Consider the following 18794-nt stretch of genomic DNA (forward strand, 5'->3'; position numbering starts at 1 on the left):
ATAACAGTCCCCACATGCTCTGAATCAGCATTTTTCCATGTTTTACCATAGAATCTTTATTGGTCATCATTGAACACATATACATCTTTCAGTTACACTTTACATTAAAATTCTGTTTCTGCATTTAACCCGGGGATCTAACGCTGAATGTTTCCTAGTGGACAGGCTGAGATTTCATCCTGCACACTTCTGCATCCCAGGCTGATGCTCTCCTCATTTTCCGTTTGCAATAATCTGAACTCAATAATCCCAGTTCCACTCAGAAAAACAACAAATAATGCAACACGAACAATCACAGTTTATCGGCTGAAATTCCAAACCAGGGCTCAGACTCTTTGAACGCGCTGCACATTTCCAACCAGTTTTCTTAATGCTTCACTAGAACGACTGTCCTGATGTTGCAGTATTTCCATAGTGGCCGTGCAGATTGTGGTGATAGAGGACTGCAGACAGCTCTGGGGAGTCAAACTGTTTGTCTTCTACCTGCTGCTGCTCCTCCCTGAAGGCTGGATCCTATTTAATGCTCATGCAACAGGGTTTCACTTATTTTCAAGCATTTCGACTTTAAGGACCACGTATAGACAATAAGTTCATGTGAGGGGAAAACAGAAACTTCCTTTGTGTGATTTTATTTTGAAGGTTCAAGGCTTAGATGATGAGTTCCTGGTGAGTTTCTCTCTGGACTTTATTCTGAACGTCACATTTTCATTTAATTTTTCCAGTCAAGCATCAGGCATCGATGTCTCTGGTCACGTCGGCTCCGGTCGAGCTCAACCGCTGGTGGAAGCAGCTGAGGTTTCGCCTGCAGAACAAGAAAGGATGGAACGAGGTTCTGGATGAGACGTTTCTGCAACAAACCAATCTGTAAGAAACTCATTTATCACTTTCCACCCCTAGACGAATGACTAAATAAGTAATTCACATGTCTTCATTCCCTTTCATTTAGTGTTTCTTCTGTTCTCCTTCCTCCAGTGTAAATGACATTCCTCTTTTCTATGCGGCTAAAACCAACAGTGTTGGTTCTGTTAGGAACCTGCTGACTTATGCATCCACTGATGTTTTTGAGAGAGGTGAGGCTGAACTTCACTGTGTTTTATCTGACTGTGTTACAGTTATAAATTGTAATGTTGTTTTCCTCTGATTCAGGAAGTTTTGGAGAGACAGCGCTTCATGTCGCCGTGATGAATGAAAACCTGGAGGCAGCTGTGGCTCTGATGGACGGAGCTCCTGAACTCATCAATGAACCAATGACCTCTGACCTTTTCCAAGGTTCGTATAAACTCATACACACAGAAACAAGCACAAACTTATTATCATGCAATTTAAAGTTTAGGCACATGTGCATGTACACAGAGAGAGTTATCAGGTTTTTATCAATGATGATAAGTGAACCTGTCACATTGGACTGAACTGGACTGTCTCTGTCTTCTCTGACCCAGGTCTTACTCCTCTGCACATCGCTGTGATCAACCAGAACACCAGTCTGGTCCAACACCTCATTAGTCGTGGTGCTGATGTGGCTACGCCTCGAGTCACTGGCTTGTACTTCAGGAAGAGGAAAGGAGGACTCATATACTATGGTACTGTAAGTCTGCATGAGGGAGGGGACAGACGAAGAGGCTAGAGTTGTTTTGGTGTTGTGGTTTTTCTGACAATATTACAAAGAAAGTAAATATAGGATACTTCAGGAAACTAAATATGAAATAAAAACTAAACTTGTTCAGTACAACGTACACATTACTTCACAAGCTCCACCGATACGCCTGTCAATCTGACTTATTTTACCCTCACTTCCAAACAAAACCCCATGATGCTTAAAATCCTTCACTTGAGGAAGTTACTAATTCCCAACCCGAAGGGGGAAATCCAGCTAGTCATGGCCTTAGACTTTGAGGTGCTGTCACACAGCAGAAATCGGCAGAACTACATCATCTGCAAAATGGAGAGAAGCAATGATCAGACATTGTCCTTCCCCTGGATGCGCCTTAAAATCCTGTCCAGTAAAATTACGAAAAGGATCATTGACAAGGGACAAACCTGATAGAGGCCAAGAACAACTGGGAACTTGTTTTACTTCTTTTCAAGAATAGACACAACTCCAGTTATAAAAGGACCAGATGGCTCATAGCGATGTCCTGGCACCCCACACTCCATCTGTTCCAGAACCCTGGAATTTGGCTTTTTCAGGGATGCTGAGCAATGTGATAATTGGAGCACACCTTCCAGTCGACTTTTTTAAATATCCCCACTTGGCCAGTTCTTAGGCAAAGACTACCAGTCATTCTACCTTCTGACCAAAACTCAAAGTGGCTTCTTCCAGAACTGAGTATTTAAACATGGTCCACTCAGCCTCCCCCAGAATGTAGCAGAAATTCTACTGGAGGTGGGAGTTCAAGATCTCACAGACAGGGGCCTTGGCCAGCTGTTCCCAGCACAGCATCACTACACATTAGGGCTACCAAGTCTGACCCCTCAGTTTCCCCCCACCACCTGATCCAACTCACCGACAAGTAGTGATTAGTGTGTTCAAGACATTTGGCCTCTGATCTAATGATACGATGACAAAGTTAATCATCAATCTAAGGCCTAAGATTTCTCCATCATTCATCAAGTCCCCAAAACAGAACTATGGAGTCCCCAGATCATACCTCCTCAAGGATCCCTCCCAAGGACTCCAAGAAAGCCAACAACTCCAAACTGCCATTTGGCACATGAGCACAAAGAACAGTTGCCTTCTTCTCAATGACTTTCAGTCGCACATACCACAGAGGCTAACCACTTGTTCTCTGTGGAGAACTTCAACACAGCTGTGCTCAGCCTGCAAGGTGTGGCAACAGAAGGGTGTCTTGGACTCCCTATTCTGGATGCGGTACCAAATTCTTGAATTGCCATATCATCAAGGATCTATTATTTGCACTTGTTCTGGCCCCTCCCCTGGGACCACTTGGAAGACCCTACAAGGGGCTGTTTCCGTGGACAGCACAGTTCCCAGGATCACAGAGACACACATACCCCTCCATCTTTGTTTGCTTTGTAGACAAATACAATAAACCCCAAATGCTCGTAAGTAGGAGTGTTTGGGAATTAAAACATTAATTTATGTTTTTGTAATCACTGATTTGCAACAGATGATGTTTTTCAAAATCTACATTTGGTCGACAGGTGAACACATCCTGTCCTTTGCTGCATGTACTGGGAACAAGGACATTATCTCAAAGTTAATTAATGCAGGAGCCAGCACCAGAGTCCAGGATTACAAAGGTACTGTATTTGTCAGGTTACAGTCTGACATTTTAGTGATGTCCATTTTTTTTCCTCTTTTATTTCTTGCCTATGTTATTTTTGCCTTCTTGTCTTTGTTCTAGGCAACACACTGCTTCACATTTTGGTTCTGCAGCCCAAGAGGGTGACTGCATGTAACACCATTGACCTGATTATGGTCCATGATGCAGAGTTTGACCATTCAGTGCCACTGGACATGGTGCCCAACATTCGAGGCCTTACACCTTTTAAAGCGGCTGCTAAAAAGGGAAACACTGTGGTGAGTGAAGCGTGGTAAGACCCACAGGGAAAACAATCCAGATTATGTCCCTATTTTTGTCCTCGGTGCTGTTATTCCCCTTTGTCTTTCTCAGGTATTTCAGCACCTGGTTAATAAAAGACGTGTCTTCCAGTGGAGTCTGGGCCCTTTAACCTCTAACCTTTATGACCTGACGGAGATCGATTCATGGGCTGACAACAAGTCAGTGCTGGAGGTGGTTGTGTGCAGCAAATACAGTGAGGTACTAATGAAAATAGAGTATTTAGAAATAATCACAGACTATTTGTCAGAATTAAAATGAATTTGATTCTTAGAAGAGATGAAAGAACTAAATTTTTGTTTTCCAGGCGAGGAAGATCCTGGAGTTGACTCCTGTGAAGCAGCTGGTCAGGCTGAAGTGGAACCTGTATGGAAAATATTACTTTAGGTAAAGTTTGCCGTTAATCTGAAGTCAAGTATATGAACCGTACACACGTCCAGCCTTGTTTTACTGTGTTTTGTCTTTCTTGTGTCAGGGTGCTGCTGTTTGTGTATCTGCTGTACATCGGGATCGTCACACTGTGTTGCATGTATCGCCCTCTGAAGCCCATTCCACCAGGCTACAAACAACCAAGTAACGACAGATCCATCTACATGCAGAAAAGACTCAATGTGTGTATAGATATCATTTGCCGTCAGTTCAGTCAGACAATACTATCCACCTCTACCAGCTTCCAGATGATGATCACATGTTCATTTGTACAAGATTCGAACTGAAGCTAAATGCTGGACTGGACTCTGTATAATGGGAATCGATCACAAACTCTATAGTTGTTCTGGACCCCACAATGTGTTAGTTATTAAATTATTAGGTGGTCAAACCAACCTTTTTATTTATTTTTTTTATTTATTTTTAAACAAATATCAAGTCTCTATCAAAAAGAGGGCACAGTTTGTTTGCTATTATAATTTAAATATTAATTATAAGTCGTTGTTTTTTCAGGAGAGTTACGTGACACATGGTGATCACCTGCGGTTGGTAGGTGAGATCATCAGCATCGTGGGAGCTATTGCAATGCTTTTGCTAGAGGTGAATTTATGAAAGATGCTTCCTCTTCACTTATAATGTTTTAAATGCTCCATTACACTGTGCATCTTCCCAACAGATCCCAGACATGCTGAGAGTGGGAGCAAAGCGCTACTTTGGCCAGACAGCTCTGGGAGGCCCCTTCCACGTCATCCTGTTAGTGATAACATTCTGGTGAAAGGCTTGGAAACATTCTTTAGCCCAATCCTTAGGGCTTCTGTCATCAATTACCCTCTAACCTTTGTCTTGTTGGTTTGACCAGTATCGCCTACGCGTGCGTCGTGGTGTTGCTGTGTGCGTTCAGAGTGTGTGAGGTGCAGGACCAGATCACGCCCCTGTCGGTGTGTTTGCTTTTAGGCTGGTGCAACGCCATGTTCTTTGCCCGAGGTTTTGAAATGCTTGGCCCCTTTGTCATCATGATACAGAAGGTAGGAGACAGCTCAGCCACAGATACTGTGTTGCCTGTTCCTTTGTGTTATTGGACTGAGCCTTGTGTTTCTTTTCCCCCCAAGGTTTTATTTGGAGACATGATAAATTTTGTAATTCTGATGTCAATTGTGATCATTGGTTTTGGGTCTGGTAAGTACATTTGTGGTCACAAGGACAATTTCACCCTCACAGATATTCTAGAAAAAAAAAGTTGTCTTGTCCTTTTTTCCCCTCAGCTGCATGGATGTTTGATATGACTCAGTACCCTTGGGCCTTCCCTGATTATAGCTCATATGCCATAACTCTCTTCACTGAGTTTGAGGTGGTTGTTCTCTTTATAAATCTGCCTGTGGATGAAACCATCATTTCACCCCCAATTGCTTATGTGATAAACGTTTCCTTCAATTTGGTGGGTGGCATCTTTATGTTAAATCTGCTGGCAGCTATGATGGGTGACACACAGGAGAAGGTGACCAAGGGGAGAGATGAGCTCTGGAGAACTCAGGTATAACATGCAGTCACACAAAACTACGCTGCGCTGCAAATCGAGAAAACACAAGCAAATTGAAAAAACAAGAACAACCTTTATTGTCATTGAGCACATACACGTTACACTGAAAGACTTTCTCTGCATTTAACCTGTCCCCCTGGGGGAGCAGTTGGCAGCCACTGGGGGACACCTAGGGAGCTGGAGACACCTGGTGCGTAGGCTGGGATTTGATTCCTGCTGCTCTATCCACTGAGCTACCAGGCCGCCTATTTCATGACAACAACTGCATTAGTTTGACTAATCAGGCGGAGCATTAAAAAATGTGCTGCACAACACAACCAAACTGAGAAATGCCCGTCACTTTTAAGAGTCCTCCGGAACCATTGGAGACAACTGTCATAGCAATGTTTCCAGGGGACACTAAAAAGTGACAGACAAGCGATAGATATGTAAATGTATTTTTAATTGCTTCCGGAGCCGTTTCCATTGTGTTGTAGCATTTTGCAGCACATTTGTTAATGCTGAAGACTCTTTATTAATTTGTCTATTTGCATGTGTTTTCTTGATTTGCAGGGCGATGTCACCATAGTTTGCACATTTCACTCCATTTAAATCAATGAATGCAGGTTTTGACCATGAATCTACACAGAGTAACACGTTTTACCTGAGTAAAAAACAATCGTTTTTAATCGCAAATTTGTTGTCATTTTGTAATAATGCGATACTGTGTGTATGTTGATGGACAATCATAGCAACATTTCCCATTTTGAAATAAATTCATAGTGTAGTAAAATGTATAAAAAGTGAAGGGATGTGATGTTAATGTACATGTGGACACAAATAGAAATGCACACTGCTGCTTGTCCTGCTCCTGTACATTGCTGGGTTAAAGTAAGACCTTAATGACTTTGTGCAGGTGGTGGCCACAACCTTGATGATGGAGAGGAGGCTCCCACGGCGCCTGTGGCCTCGGCTCGGTGTATGTGGAAAAAACTATGGGCTGAAGGACTGCTGGTATCTCAGGCAAGAGAGCAACACAACACAAATGTCTGAGATAGCAAAATAAAGCTGAGCTCAGACTAAACTGCAGTGACATCATCAGTAAAGAGTAGTCTCATTATTTTCACTAAGAATAATCACACAGATTAAATCACAAAGATGTTCACCGAGTCTCCTGGCACCTCTGGTGTCCACTGGTTGAGCTTAGTGGTTTACTGTATTGTCTTTGCAGGGTTGAGGACAGAGATGACCAAATGATGGAAGAACCAAAATATCAAGGCCTTCTCCTGAGAGAGTGGAATTGAAAAGGGGACACAGCAAAGGGCTTTGTCTCAGATGGCACCAGAGCATAAAATTATGGCAGCAGCAGCACACAAAGGTGATACGTCACAGACGTAACGTAAAGCTTAGTGCAGGTTCACAGACATCTACATATGACTTTTAGATGTATTTCAACGTCCAGTATTTGGACCTCTTCCCTCTCCCTGTGGACATATGTTGGGTATTTGGACGCTCTGTCAAGACCTATTTTAGACGTCTATTAACATGCAAGACAAGGCAAAACTGGAACATAGTTCTAATTCAAATTTAGTTCAAATTTAGACGTCGATTACACATCCACTCTTACGTCCAAGTGAACATTTTTATGACGTCTTTTAGCACAACTTGCTAACACTGAATTTTCTAAATCAGGTTCTGATTATCAGAATGAGGCAGTTAGAGAGGAAACCAGGTCTGTTTCTCCTATAAATCTGGACATTAATTGATTCATCAGAACATCAACAACTGGGTGCTGTTCAGAATGTCTCACAGCAGACTAATATTTTGATTGTGATGAATGTCTAATAAAAAAGTTTGATTTTAATTGTTCTGTCTGGATCATTTGTTGTGGCTTTAGAATTATAAAAAAAAACATTATTCAAGAATTTCAACCAGATTTTCATCACCTCACAGTTTCTTGTTTATGTGGCATTACATACAATCAGGGTCCAGTATAAACTTATATCTAAGTTAGATATTTTCAACCTAAAATTCCTAGTTTTTTTCACTCAAAATAATGAGTTTAAACAAAGTGTTTAGAGGTGATATTAAGGAACTGAAGGTCACCATGACTGTGCGGAGAGTTAATTGTTCTGCCATTTTGGAACCACACATTTAACCATTAAATATTGCAAAATCATCCATTTCAACATTTTTAATCCATTAAGCAAATCAGTCAAATTGTTTTTACACCTTTCATAAAGATTAATACAACTCAAAGTGCTTTACAGATGATGGAAGTTCATGAAAGTGCACCAAGCAAAGACAATAAAAGATGAAACAGCACACAAAACCAGAGGATTACAAATGTACAATGTACAAGGGCAATAAGACATAGAAGGACAGAGAGGAGTTTGGACGACTTCCTCCTCTCAGCCACAACATGCAGAGGGTCCAGCTTCTCCCCAGAACAGAACCAGACCTCCTTACTAGTTTGTCCAGTCTGTGCCTGTCTGCCACCTTCATAATGCTGCATTAACTGACCAGTCCAGTTTATTGTCCAGGTGGACACCCAGGTATTTGTACTATGAAACTACTTCCACCCCCTCTCCCCATATAGAGAGAGGATTGACAGGAGTCCCGGACTTCCTGAAGTCCACCACCAGTTCCTTTGTTTTACTGATGTTGAGCTGAAGATGATTGTGCTCACACCAGTTAACAAACTGTCCACCACTGATTGATACTCTGTGACATCTCCATCCTGGATACATCCATCAATCACAGAGTCATCAGAAAACTTCTGAAGGTGTAAGGACTGAGTTGTACCTGAAGTCAGAGGTGTACAAGGTGAAGAGAAAGGGACATGGAACTGTCCCTTGGGGAGCTCCTGTGCTGCAGGTCACAGTGTCAGAGACACAGTTCGTCAGACGGACGTACTGAGGTCAGTCAGTGAGGTTAGTCCACGATCCAGGCAACCATGGGGGTGTCAACGATCATGCTCTTTAATTGGGCCTCCACTGCACCAACCACATAATACAATACAGAATGCGATAAAGAACTATAAACTATAAAATAAAGAATAAACATAACTACTAAAAAACGCTGGTGTCTACATGTATTTCTACATATTTATTGTTTCTGTTTAGTTGTCACCTGACTTTTTCACTTCGGTTCTTGTTGTGTATTTTGGTTATTTTTCTTCTAGCACACAAAAACTGACATTTTTTGCTTCAGACAGCATATTTGTCTGATTTGTGTTTTTCAGGTTCCACACAAATCAGCAGGTTTGAGTCAAATCACAGTTTGGTATCTGCTGACATCAGCATCATTCACATATGCTGGTTTTCCACATGTCCTGCTGATACCAGAGTAGATCTGGACTGATAGCAACACCACACGCACAAACACCGAAAGTTTCTTTTCCATGAAAGAAGCTTTACATTTTGTAGCTTATCATATTGCTTCAGAAATATCATCAAAGAGGTATTTTTATTTGATGTCAGTATTTTATTCTGTTTTGTTTCTCCACCAGATGGAGGAGAAAGATTCGCTGTGAGGACCCCTGAAGGGGAACAGCCCAAAGGTTAAGAAGAGATTTGCAGAAGAGCCACAGTGTCCTTTATGATTTGACAGTTTGTGTTAAAGTGAGTGGATAATGTGATCTACCATTCAATATGTCTATTCAAACAAACAAGCGGTCTTAGACTGTGTAGATTCACCCCACACCTGCAGAGGTTGGGAAAGGTGAGACGACAAATCCGTTATCCCTCATCCGAGCCAACCACAGTAACCAGACAGGAGCCAATTGGATCTAGAGAGCACCACGAAAATAAGCGATACAATGCTGACCCAGTGTCTCCTAGGAAAGAGGCAGGACGGGCACCAAACACGCTTTTAGTCTCACTAGCCTGCCACTGCAATTTCCTCAGTGTCTGCGCCCTCTGCATGAAGGTGGAGCCGGGACATGGTAGAGGTAAGCCAGAGAAAAGCTGAGGCAAGGAAGTTCTGTCCATTCTGTCTGAACTGAGCCCAAGTTTTCAAAAGAGGGTCGAAGGTTTAGGAGTGTTTGGTGATCATACACCAATGGAGAGTTGACTTTAACAGTGACAACTGTCACTATAACACTATATAAACACTATAAACACAATCTAGTTTTGAAAAGACAGCCAGTGAGCCACACACACTGGTGCCGTCTTGCATTGACATTAAAGTCAGAAGTCCAAGCTAGGACATTTTTTCCACTTGTAGGGAATCAGCATCATTATCTTCACTCAGTCTCGATCTCATGATCATGGTTTTGAAATACAATTCAAGCTTTGGACTCGTGAAACATCTGGCACGGTAGCTGTACTGTGATAAAATCCCACATAGTCTGAGCATCGTCTTTGTCCACATAGCTGCACTTTCAACACATTTAGTATGTGTGAAGGGGATGTGAGACAGGGATGCAAGTGTCCCCAGGCCCAGATGGTGTCTCCCCCTCGTCTGAAGGCCTGTGCTGACTGACTCCTGACTAGTTCCACTGATCCCCAAATTCTGAAAAGACTAACCAGATTGAGATGGAGATCCACATCTTGATCAACACCAGTAAACGACTCCAGACGGATCCCTTTGACAGCTGTCATCAAAGTCCTTTGAATGGTCAGTAAATGATGCAGTCAACATGGGATCACCATGACTGGCACTGGACATGTGTGAATATCCTGTTTGTGGATTTCCATCATTCCTGAAATTCTCTCCTCCAAATCTCCCAGCTTCAGCTTCCCCGTCCATCTATCACTGGACCACTAAGTTCCGGTTTATTATGATGAAGCAGGTGAGACTGGGAGATACATACAGTATATAATATTCAGCACTAGTCCTCCCCAGGGATGTGTCCTTATCCCTATGCTCTTCTCCCAGCGACCCCACCGTCAAACTCCTGAAGTTTGCAGATGATATGACTGTCAGCCTACATAACGTAGTGATGGCTGGTTGAAGGCTCTGATGGAATCAAAACAATCTGTATTTAAACGTGTTGTCGGATGATAGATTTCGGCTTAGAGTGCCCCAGACTTTTGGTTTAAGTTCTACTATTCTACTGTTATATTGAAATTCCATCTCATCAAAATAAAGCAAAAGGACAAGGGGACACACCTGAAGACTAATCAAGACTTTAAAAGACACAGGAGATGTTTATCTGAACTTTTACTGCATGAAAACACTCTCTCCTGATAATGTATTTACTTTTAAATACATTACTGCAATAAAGTGTTTTTGCAGTGTGATATTACTACTTTAGTGAAGGATCTGAACACGTCTTCCACAGCCAGCACAGAGTGATGATTCCCTTTTTACTATGTAGAAACAAAATTTTAACGTGAACAGTTTCTGGAAAGATCAAGTACGGAAATTAATAAAGTTGAAAGTTTTTAAGGGGAACTGAAATTAAACAAACCCTGGTACTAAATGGTGAGCTGTGAATCAGATAAATGTGATGTTTGTAAAGCTCCTCAAACTGTAGATTTTGTGTTAATAAGGGCGAAAGAGGGACATCGTCTGTAATGAGCTAGTGCGAGGCTGGAATTTGCAGTGGTTTCTAGTAATGAGGCTCTTTCCTTTTCCTAAATACACAGAATTAGAAAGTAAAATGTTGTTTGCTAGTTTTGTTATTTATTTATTTAAATACATAAACTCATGGCGTTACCCACTCCCGAACAGTAGGCGGCGATATGCACATATTTACGTTGGTCTGCGAGCCGCCATTAATTCGAGTAGGGAAGAAGACGAAGGAGGAGGAAGAGGAAGAAGAGAAGACGAACGAACGAACGAACGAACGTTTTTCCCCCTCTCTTTTTATTGAAAACATTAGTTGTACAAACATGCATTTTAAGTAAGAACAAATACTAAGAACATGACTGATTCTTTAAGAACGAACGTACGTGCTTCCGCTCGCGAACGTCAGGGGGCAGACTTTTATTTTTCCGGGTTTTCGCCGTAACGGAAGCACGTGGTTTGACAGAGGAAGAGAAACACTGCTCCTCCACATGTGGATGTGTTATGAGACCTGGCCGAAACATTAGCGGCTACACGTAAAGAAAAAGTTCATGTCTGGCGATCGTTTTGTAAATCCGTTTTCCTACTGGAGTTTGGTTTGAGTAGGTTTTAAATCATGGATGATGTGAACGTTATCAAGCTCCCGGTGACGGAGGAGAGAGAACCGGCCAAGAAGAGGGCTCGACCACCGAAGTTTGACCCAAAGGTGGAAGTACAGAAACGGCAGAGAAACGTGCAGAGTTTGGCGGTGCTGGGACAGACGGACAGCTCGGTGAAACTACTGGAGGAGCTGGTATTCGGAGCGGAGGACGAGCTGGTGGAGAGACTCGTGGAGGTGACGTTCTTACCAGACTCCGCAAACAGAAGTCTTTATTTAAAGCTATTTAAATCGTGGGCAAAAACAAATACGTTAGCCTGAGAGAAAACAAGTATAAACAGACACAGTGTCCCCCGGAACCATTGTAAGACAACTGTCATAGCAGTGTCTCCAGTGGCCACTAAAAAGAGACGGACATTTAGATGTGTTTCTTAATGCTGCGCCTGTGTGGTCAAATTGATAAAGTAGTTTATTTAAATTTGCTTGTCTTTTTGTCTATTGCATGTCTTTTCTCAACTTGCCGGGCCCCTGTAGTGATTATATATATTATCGGGCATAACATTATAACCACCTGTGCAATGTAATGCAGTCCAATACAGCAGCTCTGCCATGAATTCTACTTTCACAAGGTTATTATGTCTCACGTTTCTTATTTCTTTTATTAGGCTGCGTTTTACCAGACTTTATTCAGATTTTTGCAAATTTGATGTTGGTCATTGTTCAAATGGGTTTGCATCTGAAAACACATTTCCAACTCTAACTATTCTCGTGTCTTTTTGGTAGGCCAGCACCTGGCACCGTAGCTATCTAGTAATTTGAAGAACATTTATCTGAAGTTTGGGTCTTTCTCCAGGTTGATATCGCGGCAGGTGTAGATATGTGTCGGTATCTAAAAGTTGATTCCGTGTCATTGGGCAGGAGGATGAGGAGCAGACTGGGAGCCTGTTGTTGGAGGACCAATGTGAAGAGTCGAGGGATTCAGAGGATGAGAATGAGGCTCATCTGCATCTCCAGTCGGGCAAAAAACCTGCTTGGGTGGATGAAGATGACGAGCTGGAGGAAGAGTGAGTGTTTTGAGGTTCAGGACAATAATAGATTTTGAGGTTGTAGTTTCTGGAACTTTCTCCCATTGAAATGAAGACACCTAGGATCCACTTGTTTAGTTGTGCCTTTGTTTAGCTTTTACTATTTGTGTTTTATGATTTGTTGTATTATGTCCTATCTTACTGCATAAGCCTTTCTCATCGTTTTGCTGTAAAGCACTTTTGTGAGAGCTGCTCTTAAATGGTGTGTTTTAAAAAAACCTCCCGACAATTACTATTACAATTTTTAGTGCAGCATGAAGCATAGTGGAAGGGGAATTTCTACTGAGACCTGAAGTGGGGATGTAATGTTCCAAAAATGTGAATTCCTAGAAATTGTAGAGCAGACTGACAGCAGGAGTCTGTGAGAAGGAGAGAAGCCAAAGAAGAAAATAATTCTCATGATGGCATCCTAAAAATTAAGTAATGTTGGCGTTAGAGTCATTTACCACATCCCACAGATACTCACTGCCATGACTGTTCATTATGAGAAACGCCTTCACATTAGTAATTAATCGCTCATGTTAAAGTACACAACAATGCGGCTTTTACTCTTGATAGAAGCTCAAATTCAACTTGTTCAGTGTGAATTGTAACTGTGAGGACATCGTTGTTGTTGCTGTTGCTGTGTAACGCGGAGACCTGATGATGTTCCTATTTCACTGTAAGTGCAACTCATGTGTTTTAAATATTGTTAACGGTGTGTTTCAGGGTAGACATGAAACATCGTTATCGCAGAGACCTGATCCGGGGAGAGGCAGAGTCCACAATGTCCAAACAGAAACTGCAGCAGAGGATGCGGGAGCAGTGAGTACACACTCATCTGTGCCAACCCGAACATACATTTAGCTGCACACACTCTGAAATGTTGAACCTGGTGCATTTCAGGTTTCAGAAGTCGATGGGAGGAACTCCATCGTGGGCAGAGAGCGGCATTAAGAGGAAGAAGCACAAAGGTAGAAAGGATTTTTTTAGTTACGTTCACTAATAGTCACTTCCCACAGGGTCCCTTCACTGGCTACACTGTAAGAAAAGATAAAATAATTAAGCCAGAGTGACTTCTGTCATAAACTAAAATGACTCTTTCTGTGTTCCTGAAGATGATGAAGATGAGGAAGAAGATGAAGACGACCTGCTACGGAGGACAGGAAACTTTGTGGCATCTTCAGAGAGTCTGCCCAGCGGCATCTTGAGGGTCGGTGATTCTCTGCATGCGAATGAAATATACAATAAAATCACTAATTAATGGACATGCTCTAATTTCTGTCTTTGGTCTCTCAGATGAAGAAGTGTCTTCATGCCAACAGTGCACGTCCATCAGAGGACAGACTGACCACCGTCCAGTTCCACCCCTCTGCTCAGGTTCTCATGACGGCTGGTCTTGACCAATCAATCTCCCTGTTTCAGGTACAGACAGCCAACCAGCCTTCTCCGATGTCCAACAATATCATGTGGATCAAAGTGTCTTTAAAATAAACTCATAAACTCCTTCTACAGGTGGATGGAAAGACAAACCCAAAGATCCAGAGCATTCACCTGGAGCGATTCCCTGTCCACAAAGCTCAGTTCAGCGTAGATGGAGAGACAGTGATCGCCACCAGCTTGAAGAACAAGATGTTCTACTTGTACGACATGATGGAGGGTCAAATCACACCTGTTCACGCAGTCAGAGGTCAGGAGACGAAAAAAGGAAGAAAAAATTACAGCTGCTCACATCCCTTTAAAAATAATCAGAGAAACAGTTTTCTTGTGTGGACATTTCAACTTCCTTAAAGAGCCACTAAACCGTGTTTTACTTTCTACTGTACACGTGAATACAGAGTAGTGGTGGCATGTGAAATATAGACACTATTTCATTTTCAGGAAAATTCATTTTGTGCCCACAGTTTACTTTTATTTGATCAAATTGAGCCGTTTTTGTCACTTTAAGTTTAAAACTTTATTGACCTGGATCCTCTGGACCGTCCCAAGTCGTTGGGGATATTTCTCTGCTCCCCACATTGTGTTTGTTTAGCTACTTTGAATGTCAGAGATTTGTATAAGCCCAGTGTGTTGGGCCCCTTTTAAACAGTGATGGATGTTAATCCTTTCAGAATAAAAGCCTCTTGTTTATGTTCAGGACTGAATGAGGCCAGAGTGAAGGAGTTCTCGGTGTGTCCTGAAGGAGGCACCCTGCTGCTCACGGGAACCAATGGGTACCTGCACCTGCTCACGCTTAAGGTAACCCTGCCTCTTCTTTCTGCTGCCGGGAGTCTGTTGGTTTGTTTGTTGTAGAGTTTGTAGAATTGGCAGATGAGTCCCCTGCTGTGAGTTTCTTCAGAATTGGCCAGATTTCCTTTATTAATAATAATAATAATAATAATAATAATAATAATAATACATTTATGGGATGTTGAGTTTCTCCTTGTTGGTGTGAATCCAAGTTCAAACCCACCAAATTAGTTTGTGGTAATATACACTGACAGGCCTAATGAATTATCACCTGAATGTAAATAAGCAAATGGATAAGAGACTTCCAGTGGTTAATTACTGCAGTGATTAAATTACATTTAGTCATTGTCAAGTGTGGAGTGTGTCTGATTATGTCTCCGTGTGTGTTCAGACTAAAGAGGTGGTTCGCAGTATGAAGATGAACGGTAACGTTAGCGGAGTAGCTTTCTCTAACGACGGCAGCAAAGTTTTCGCTAACTCTGGTGAGTTCACGACGAGTTCAGACAGTTTGTGACATCACATACATGATACTTCCTGTCATTCGTGTGATTTGAAACGGTATGTTTGTGTGTGCAGAGGAGGGGGAGGTGTACGTGTGGGACCTGCGCAGCAGTCGTTGTGTCAACAGGTTTACAGATGATGGCTGTGTGAAGGGAACATCCATCGCTGCTTCACGTAACGGACAGTACCTCGCCTGTGGGTAAGGTGCACACACGTCCTCTACTCTCTGGCTGATACCTGTCAATCATCTTTTTTGATTTCAGTCACCACATGGCTCATCCTTTCATCTCCTTGTGATTCAGGTCTCAGTCTGGCGTTGTCAATGTCTACTCTCAGGAGTCATGTCTAAATTCGGCCAATCCGAAGCCTCTAAAAGCAGTGATGAACCTGGTGACCTCTGCCACATCCCTGGCCTTTAACCCCTCCTCTGAAATCTTGGCCGTCGCCTCCCGAGCCGAGGATGAGGCCGTGCGATTGGTAAGTCTGCGATGACAATGGATACAAAGCAACAGTGTCTGTGACCATGAACTTCAGCCACGTCCTTGGAGATTTGTTGCCTTTGTTTTTGAAGCAGAACTGAAGTTCACATTGTTATTATTTGTACTTGAGACTTTGTTTCAGTTTTAAATCCCAACCCTAGTCCAGGTTCTGACCTCAATCTCTCCTCCTAGGTCCACCTGTCAAGCCTCACTGTCTTCTCCAACTTTCCTGTCTCCAAGAGGAAAATCATTTATCGACCAAGCTGCCTCGACTTCTCCCCACACAGCGGCTTCTTCTCCCTGGCTAACAACAAAGGACACGCCCCTCTTTTCAGGTCAGCCAGCCAATCAGCTTCAAGCTTTTTTGTATATTTGCATAGGTAACAATCAATCACAATTTACAGAGAGGAAAAACCAGTTTTAAATACAAACTGGTCAGTGTTTCATTACATATAGAGTGTGGATGCCTATGGGAAATATAATTCTATTAGTTTTTAGAAATATTTGAGCTGCAATAATGTGAAAAAAACTATTTGCTGTAGCCACAGTGTGTTCACCGCAGCACCAGTTCTCGTCAGTACATCTGCAGTTTTTCAGGTACTTAGCTGGTGTGTTGTTCCAGCATCGGAGAGAACTTGCCACAGTTGTTGGATTAAGAGCTGCCTCATTGTCTTTGTCTCTTTGTGTAACCCCCAGTAGCTGGTACACTAACAAGTAACCAAGCACCGTACATTTCCATCATAAGCGAGAAACATATCTTGCAACCCAAATATGATCATAGTCAAAGCAGCAAAACAGGGAAGCACTGCTGCCTAGTGTCATACACAAGACGTGGGGCTGTTCCAACTTGCTTCGGTTGCCTCCCTGCAGTGCATATTGGGGGACAGGCAGGATTAATGCATCACTCAAAACAAAGCACAACAAAAACTCTCAAAAGTTTCAGATGCTGTTGACAAATAAAGGTTTACATAAAGAGCAGAAAACCATTTTTATTTGGTTAAACTTTGGAAAACTTCAGCTCAGGTGCTCTGTTACATTTTAACACTTCAACACAGATGACAGGGTTTTCACAACGGTTTCTCATAATTTGGATTAACTTTATTTTTATTCCCATGTGAAATAAATTGACTCCCCTTTGTGTCTGTGTGTTCAGGCTCCTGCATTATAAGGATTTCTGAAGAGCAGAAACATGAAGTCTGGTTTTGGAGCAACGCTGCTGTTTTTTATGTTCCAGCTACATGTTGTCTCTTTGTGATCATTTTGCAAACCCTTGAGTTTTTAAATATTTTCTTTTGGTTTAATTTACTTTTTTTTTTTTTTTTTTATTGTGTCAGTTATTAAATTGTCAGCGATGGATGCTTTTACATCCAAAACTGTATATTTGCAGGATGTGAGGAAATGGGAGGTTGCTGCATTAAAAAGGTTTAATGGCAGATTGAGATAAACTGAGCTGTGTTATCTGGGTCATTCCTAATTAAAATTACCACAATGAGGAGATAGTTAAACATTTGTAACTGAAAAGAAGGGAATCAAACTAAAACCCAGTGGGTGGTTTGGAAAATGATCAGCAGGAGCAACACGGGGTTTGGTCCAGTGAACTGCAGTGTCCGGCTACTGAGCAGCAGCCTGATGGGACTGAGGTGGATTGAAAAATACTTCACTTGATCTATGAACCAGTGTTTGTGTGTGTTTTATTATTTGTATCATTGTATAAAAGATCTAAAACAGAACAAAACGTCTATTTTGTTTTTATAGTGAGAACAAGGACACAGGAGTAAACTGTTCACACTGAGTCTGTGGCTCATTCTGTACCTAACACCAGCACTTTAACCACATCTTTTCTGGTCTTTTACCTGATTGGAGCGTAACCACCCCCCACCACCTTTTTTCATATAAAAAGACAAATGACACAGTCTCTGTAGAGTTAGCTGTAGTCAGTCAGATTTGGCTTTGAAATTACAGCTTTTATTATATGTTGGACTTAAAACCTGCTCATAAATTCACTCACAATATAAACGTTTATTTTGTAATTGTGACTTAACCATTTTTAACTTAACTGTCTTCAGTTGCTTAGAATAAAGTCTGATTTTTAACTTATTCTGGGAATCCAAATTATACATTTGAGTTAGACTGTGATATATTTTTAAATATTTGTGGTTACAAATGTGTGATTTAGAATTTCTAATGTATCTATTGTATTTTTTTCTTAATTTAATTTCTCCTCTTCTGATTTAGTTTGGCACAGTATCATCAGGATTTGGCACAGTATGTTTTACACTTTACAATTTGGACTTGATTTATAACTGTTAGGACTTCATAGTTTCTATTTTAGAAATATATACTTGATTCTTACCTTTTTATAGCAATCTTGAAACAATTTTACTGCAGTCATGATTCAGTTTCTCATTATTTTGATTCGCTATCAAAATTTTATTCAAGTAGGTAGGTTGGTAGCTGCACACTGGAAAACACACAGCTCCAAAGCCGAGGACACCTGCAGAAAGGGACAGAGAGAGGGAGACAGAGGAGGACAAGAACAACTACTGGAAAAAACACACAGAGTTAATGTCATACAGTGGTGACAATTGTGGGGTGAGAGGAGGGGAGAGAGGGTCAAGAGGAGGAAAGGAGCTCAGTGCATTGGGGGGTGGGTTCCCCAGCAGTCTAAGCCTGTAGCAGCATAACTATAACTAACTATATGCTTTATTAAAAGGGAAAGTTTTAAGCCTAAACTTAAGAGTAGAGAGGGTGTCTGCTTCCCGAATCTGAACTGGGAGCTGGTTCCACAGGAGAGGAGCTTGATAGCTAAAGGCTCTACCTCCCATTCTACCTTTGGAAATTCTGGGAACCACAAGTAGGCCTGCATTCTGAGATCGAAGTGGT

The 18794-nt window shown here is 41.8% G+C and overlaps 2 protein-coding genes across 4 annotated transcripts; both read left to right on the forward strand.

Annotated features, from left to right (window-relative positions):
* Window positions 1-157: 157 nt before the first annotated feature.
* On the forward strand, window positions 158-7390 carry LOC137099599 (transient receptor potential cation channel subfamily V member 6-like). 3 transcript variants are annotated; one of them, XM_067476646.1, is made up of 16 exons: window positions 158-594; window positions 723-864; window positions 973-1070; window positions 1147-1269; window positions 1440-1580; window positions 3163-3261; window positions 3366-3541; window positions 3636-3782; window positions 3889-3968; window positions 4057-4192; window positions 4524-4610; window positions 4687-4763; window positions 4870-5186; window positions 5273-5541; window positions 6443-6549; window positions 6758-7390. In XM_067476646.1, exons 2-16 carry the CDS (start codon window positions 740-742, stop codon window positions 6828-6830), a joined length of 2055 nt encoding a protein of 684 aa, XP_067332747.1. In that variant the 5' UTR covers window positions 158-594; window positions 723-739; the 3' UTR covers window positions 6831-7390. The 3 variants fall into 3 exon arrangements, with proteins under 3 accessions (XP_067332747.1, XP_067332748.1, XP_067332749.1); XM_067476647.1 differs by having other exon boundaries at window positions 176-864; window positions 4870-5035; window positions 5120-5186; XM_067476648.1 differs by lacking the exon at window positions 158-594 and having other exon boundaries at window positions 753-864; window positions 947-1070.
* Window positions 7391-11278: 3888 nt separating this feature from the next.
* On the forward strand, window positions 11279-17646 carry utp18 (UTP18 small subunit processome component). The gene is made up of 13 exons (XM_067476651.1): window positions 11279-11875; window positions 12557-12702; window positions 13432-13527; window positions 13609-13676; window positions 13821-13915; window positions 14002-14127; window positions 14218-14392; window positions 14840-14940; window positions 15323-15413; window positions 15508-15631; window positions 15735-15909; window positions 16104-16246; window positions 17065-17646. Exons 1-13 carry the CDS (start codon window positions 11657-11659, stop codon window positions 17087-17089), a joined length of 1584 nt encoding a protein of 527 aa, XP_067332752.1. The 5' UTR covers window positions 11279-11656; the 3' UTR covers window positions 17090-17646.
* Window positions 17647-18794: the final 1148 nt, after the last annotated feature.

This window comes from Channa argus, chromosome 15, assembly GCF_033026475.1.
Source record: "Channa argus isolate prfri chromosome 15, Channa argus male v1.0, whole genome shotgun sequence".
Taxonomy (NCBI): Eukaryota; Metazoa; Chordata; class Actinopteri; order Anabantiformes; family Channidae; genus Channa; species Channa argus.

Coding starts and splice junctions, on each gene's coding strand:
- LOC137099599 (XM_067476646.1), top strand. CDS start 740: ATGTCTCTGGTCACGTCGGCTCCGGTCGAGCTCAACCGCTGGTGGAAG. Junction 1,071..1,146: donor CACTGATGTTTTTGAGAGAG/GTGAGGCTGAAC, acceptor CCTCTGATTCAG/GAAGTTTTGGAGAGACAGCG. Junction 6,550..6,757: donor AAGGACTGCTGGTATCTCAG/GCAAGAGAGCAA, acceptor TTGTCTTTGCAG/GGTTGAGGACAGAGATGACC.
- utp18 (XM_067476651.1), top strand. CDS start 11,657: ATGGATGATGTGAACGTTATCAAGCTCCCGGTGACGGAGGAGAGAGAA. Junction 14,128..14,217: donor AATCAATCTCCCTGTTTCAG/GTACAGACAGCC, acceptor CTCCTTCTACAG/GTGGATGGAAAGACAAACCC. Junction 15,414..15,507: donor CAAAGTTTTCGCTAACTCTG/GTGAGTTCACGA, acceptor TTGTGTGTGCAG/AGGAGGGGGAGGTGTACGTG.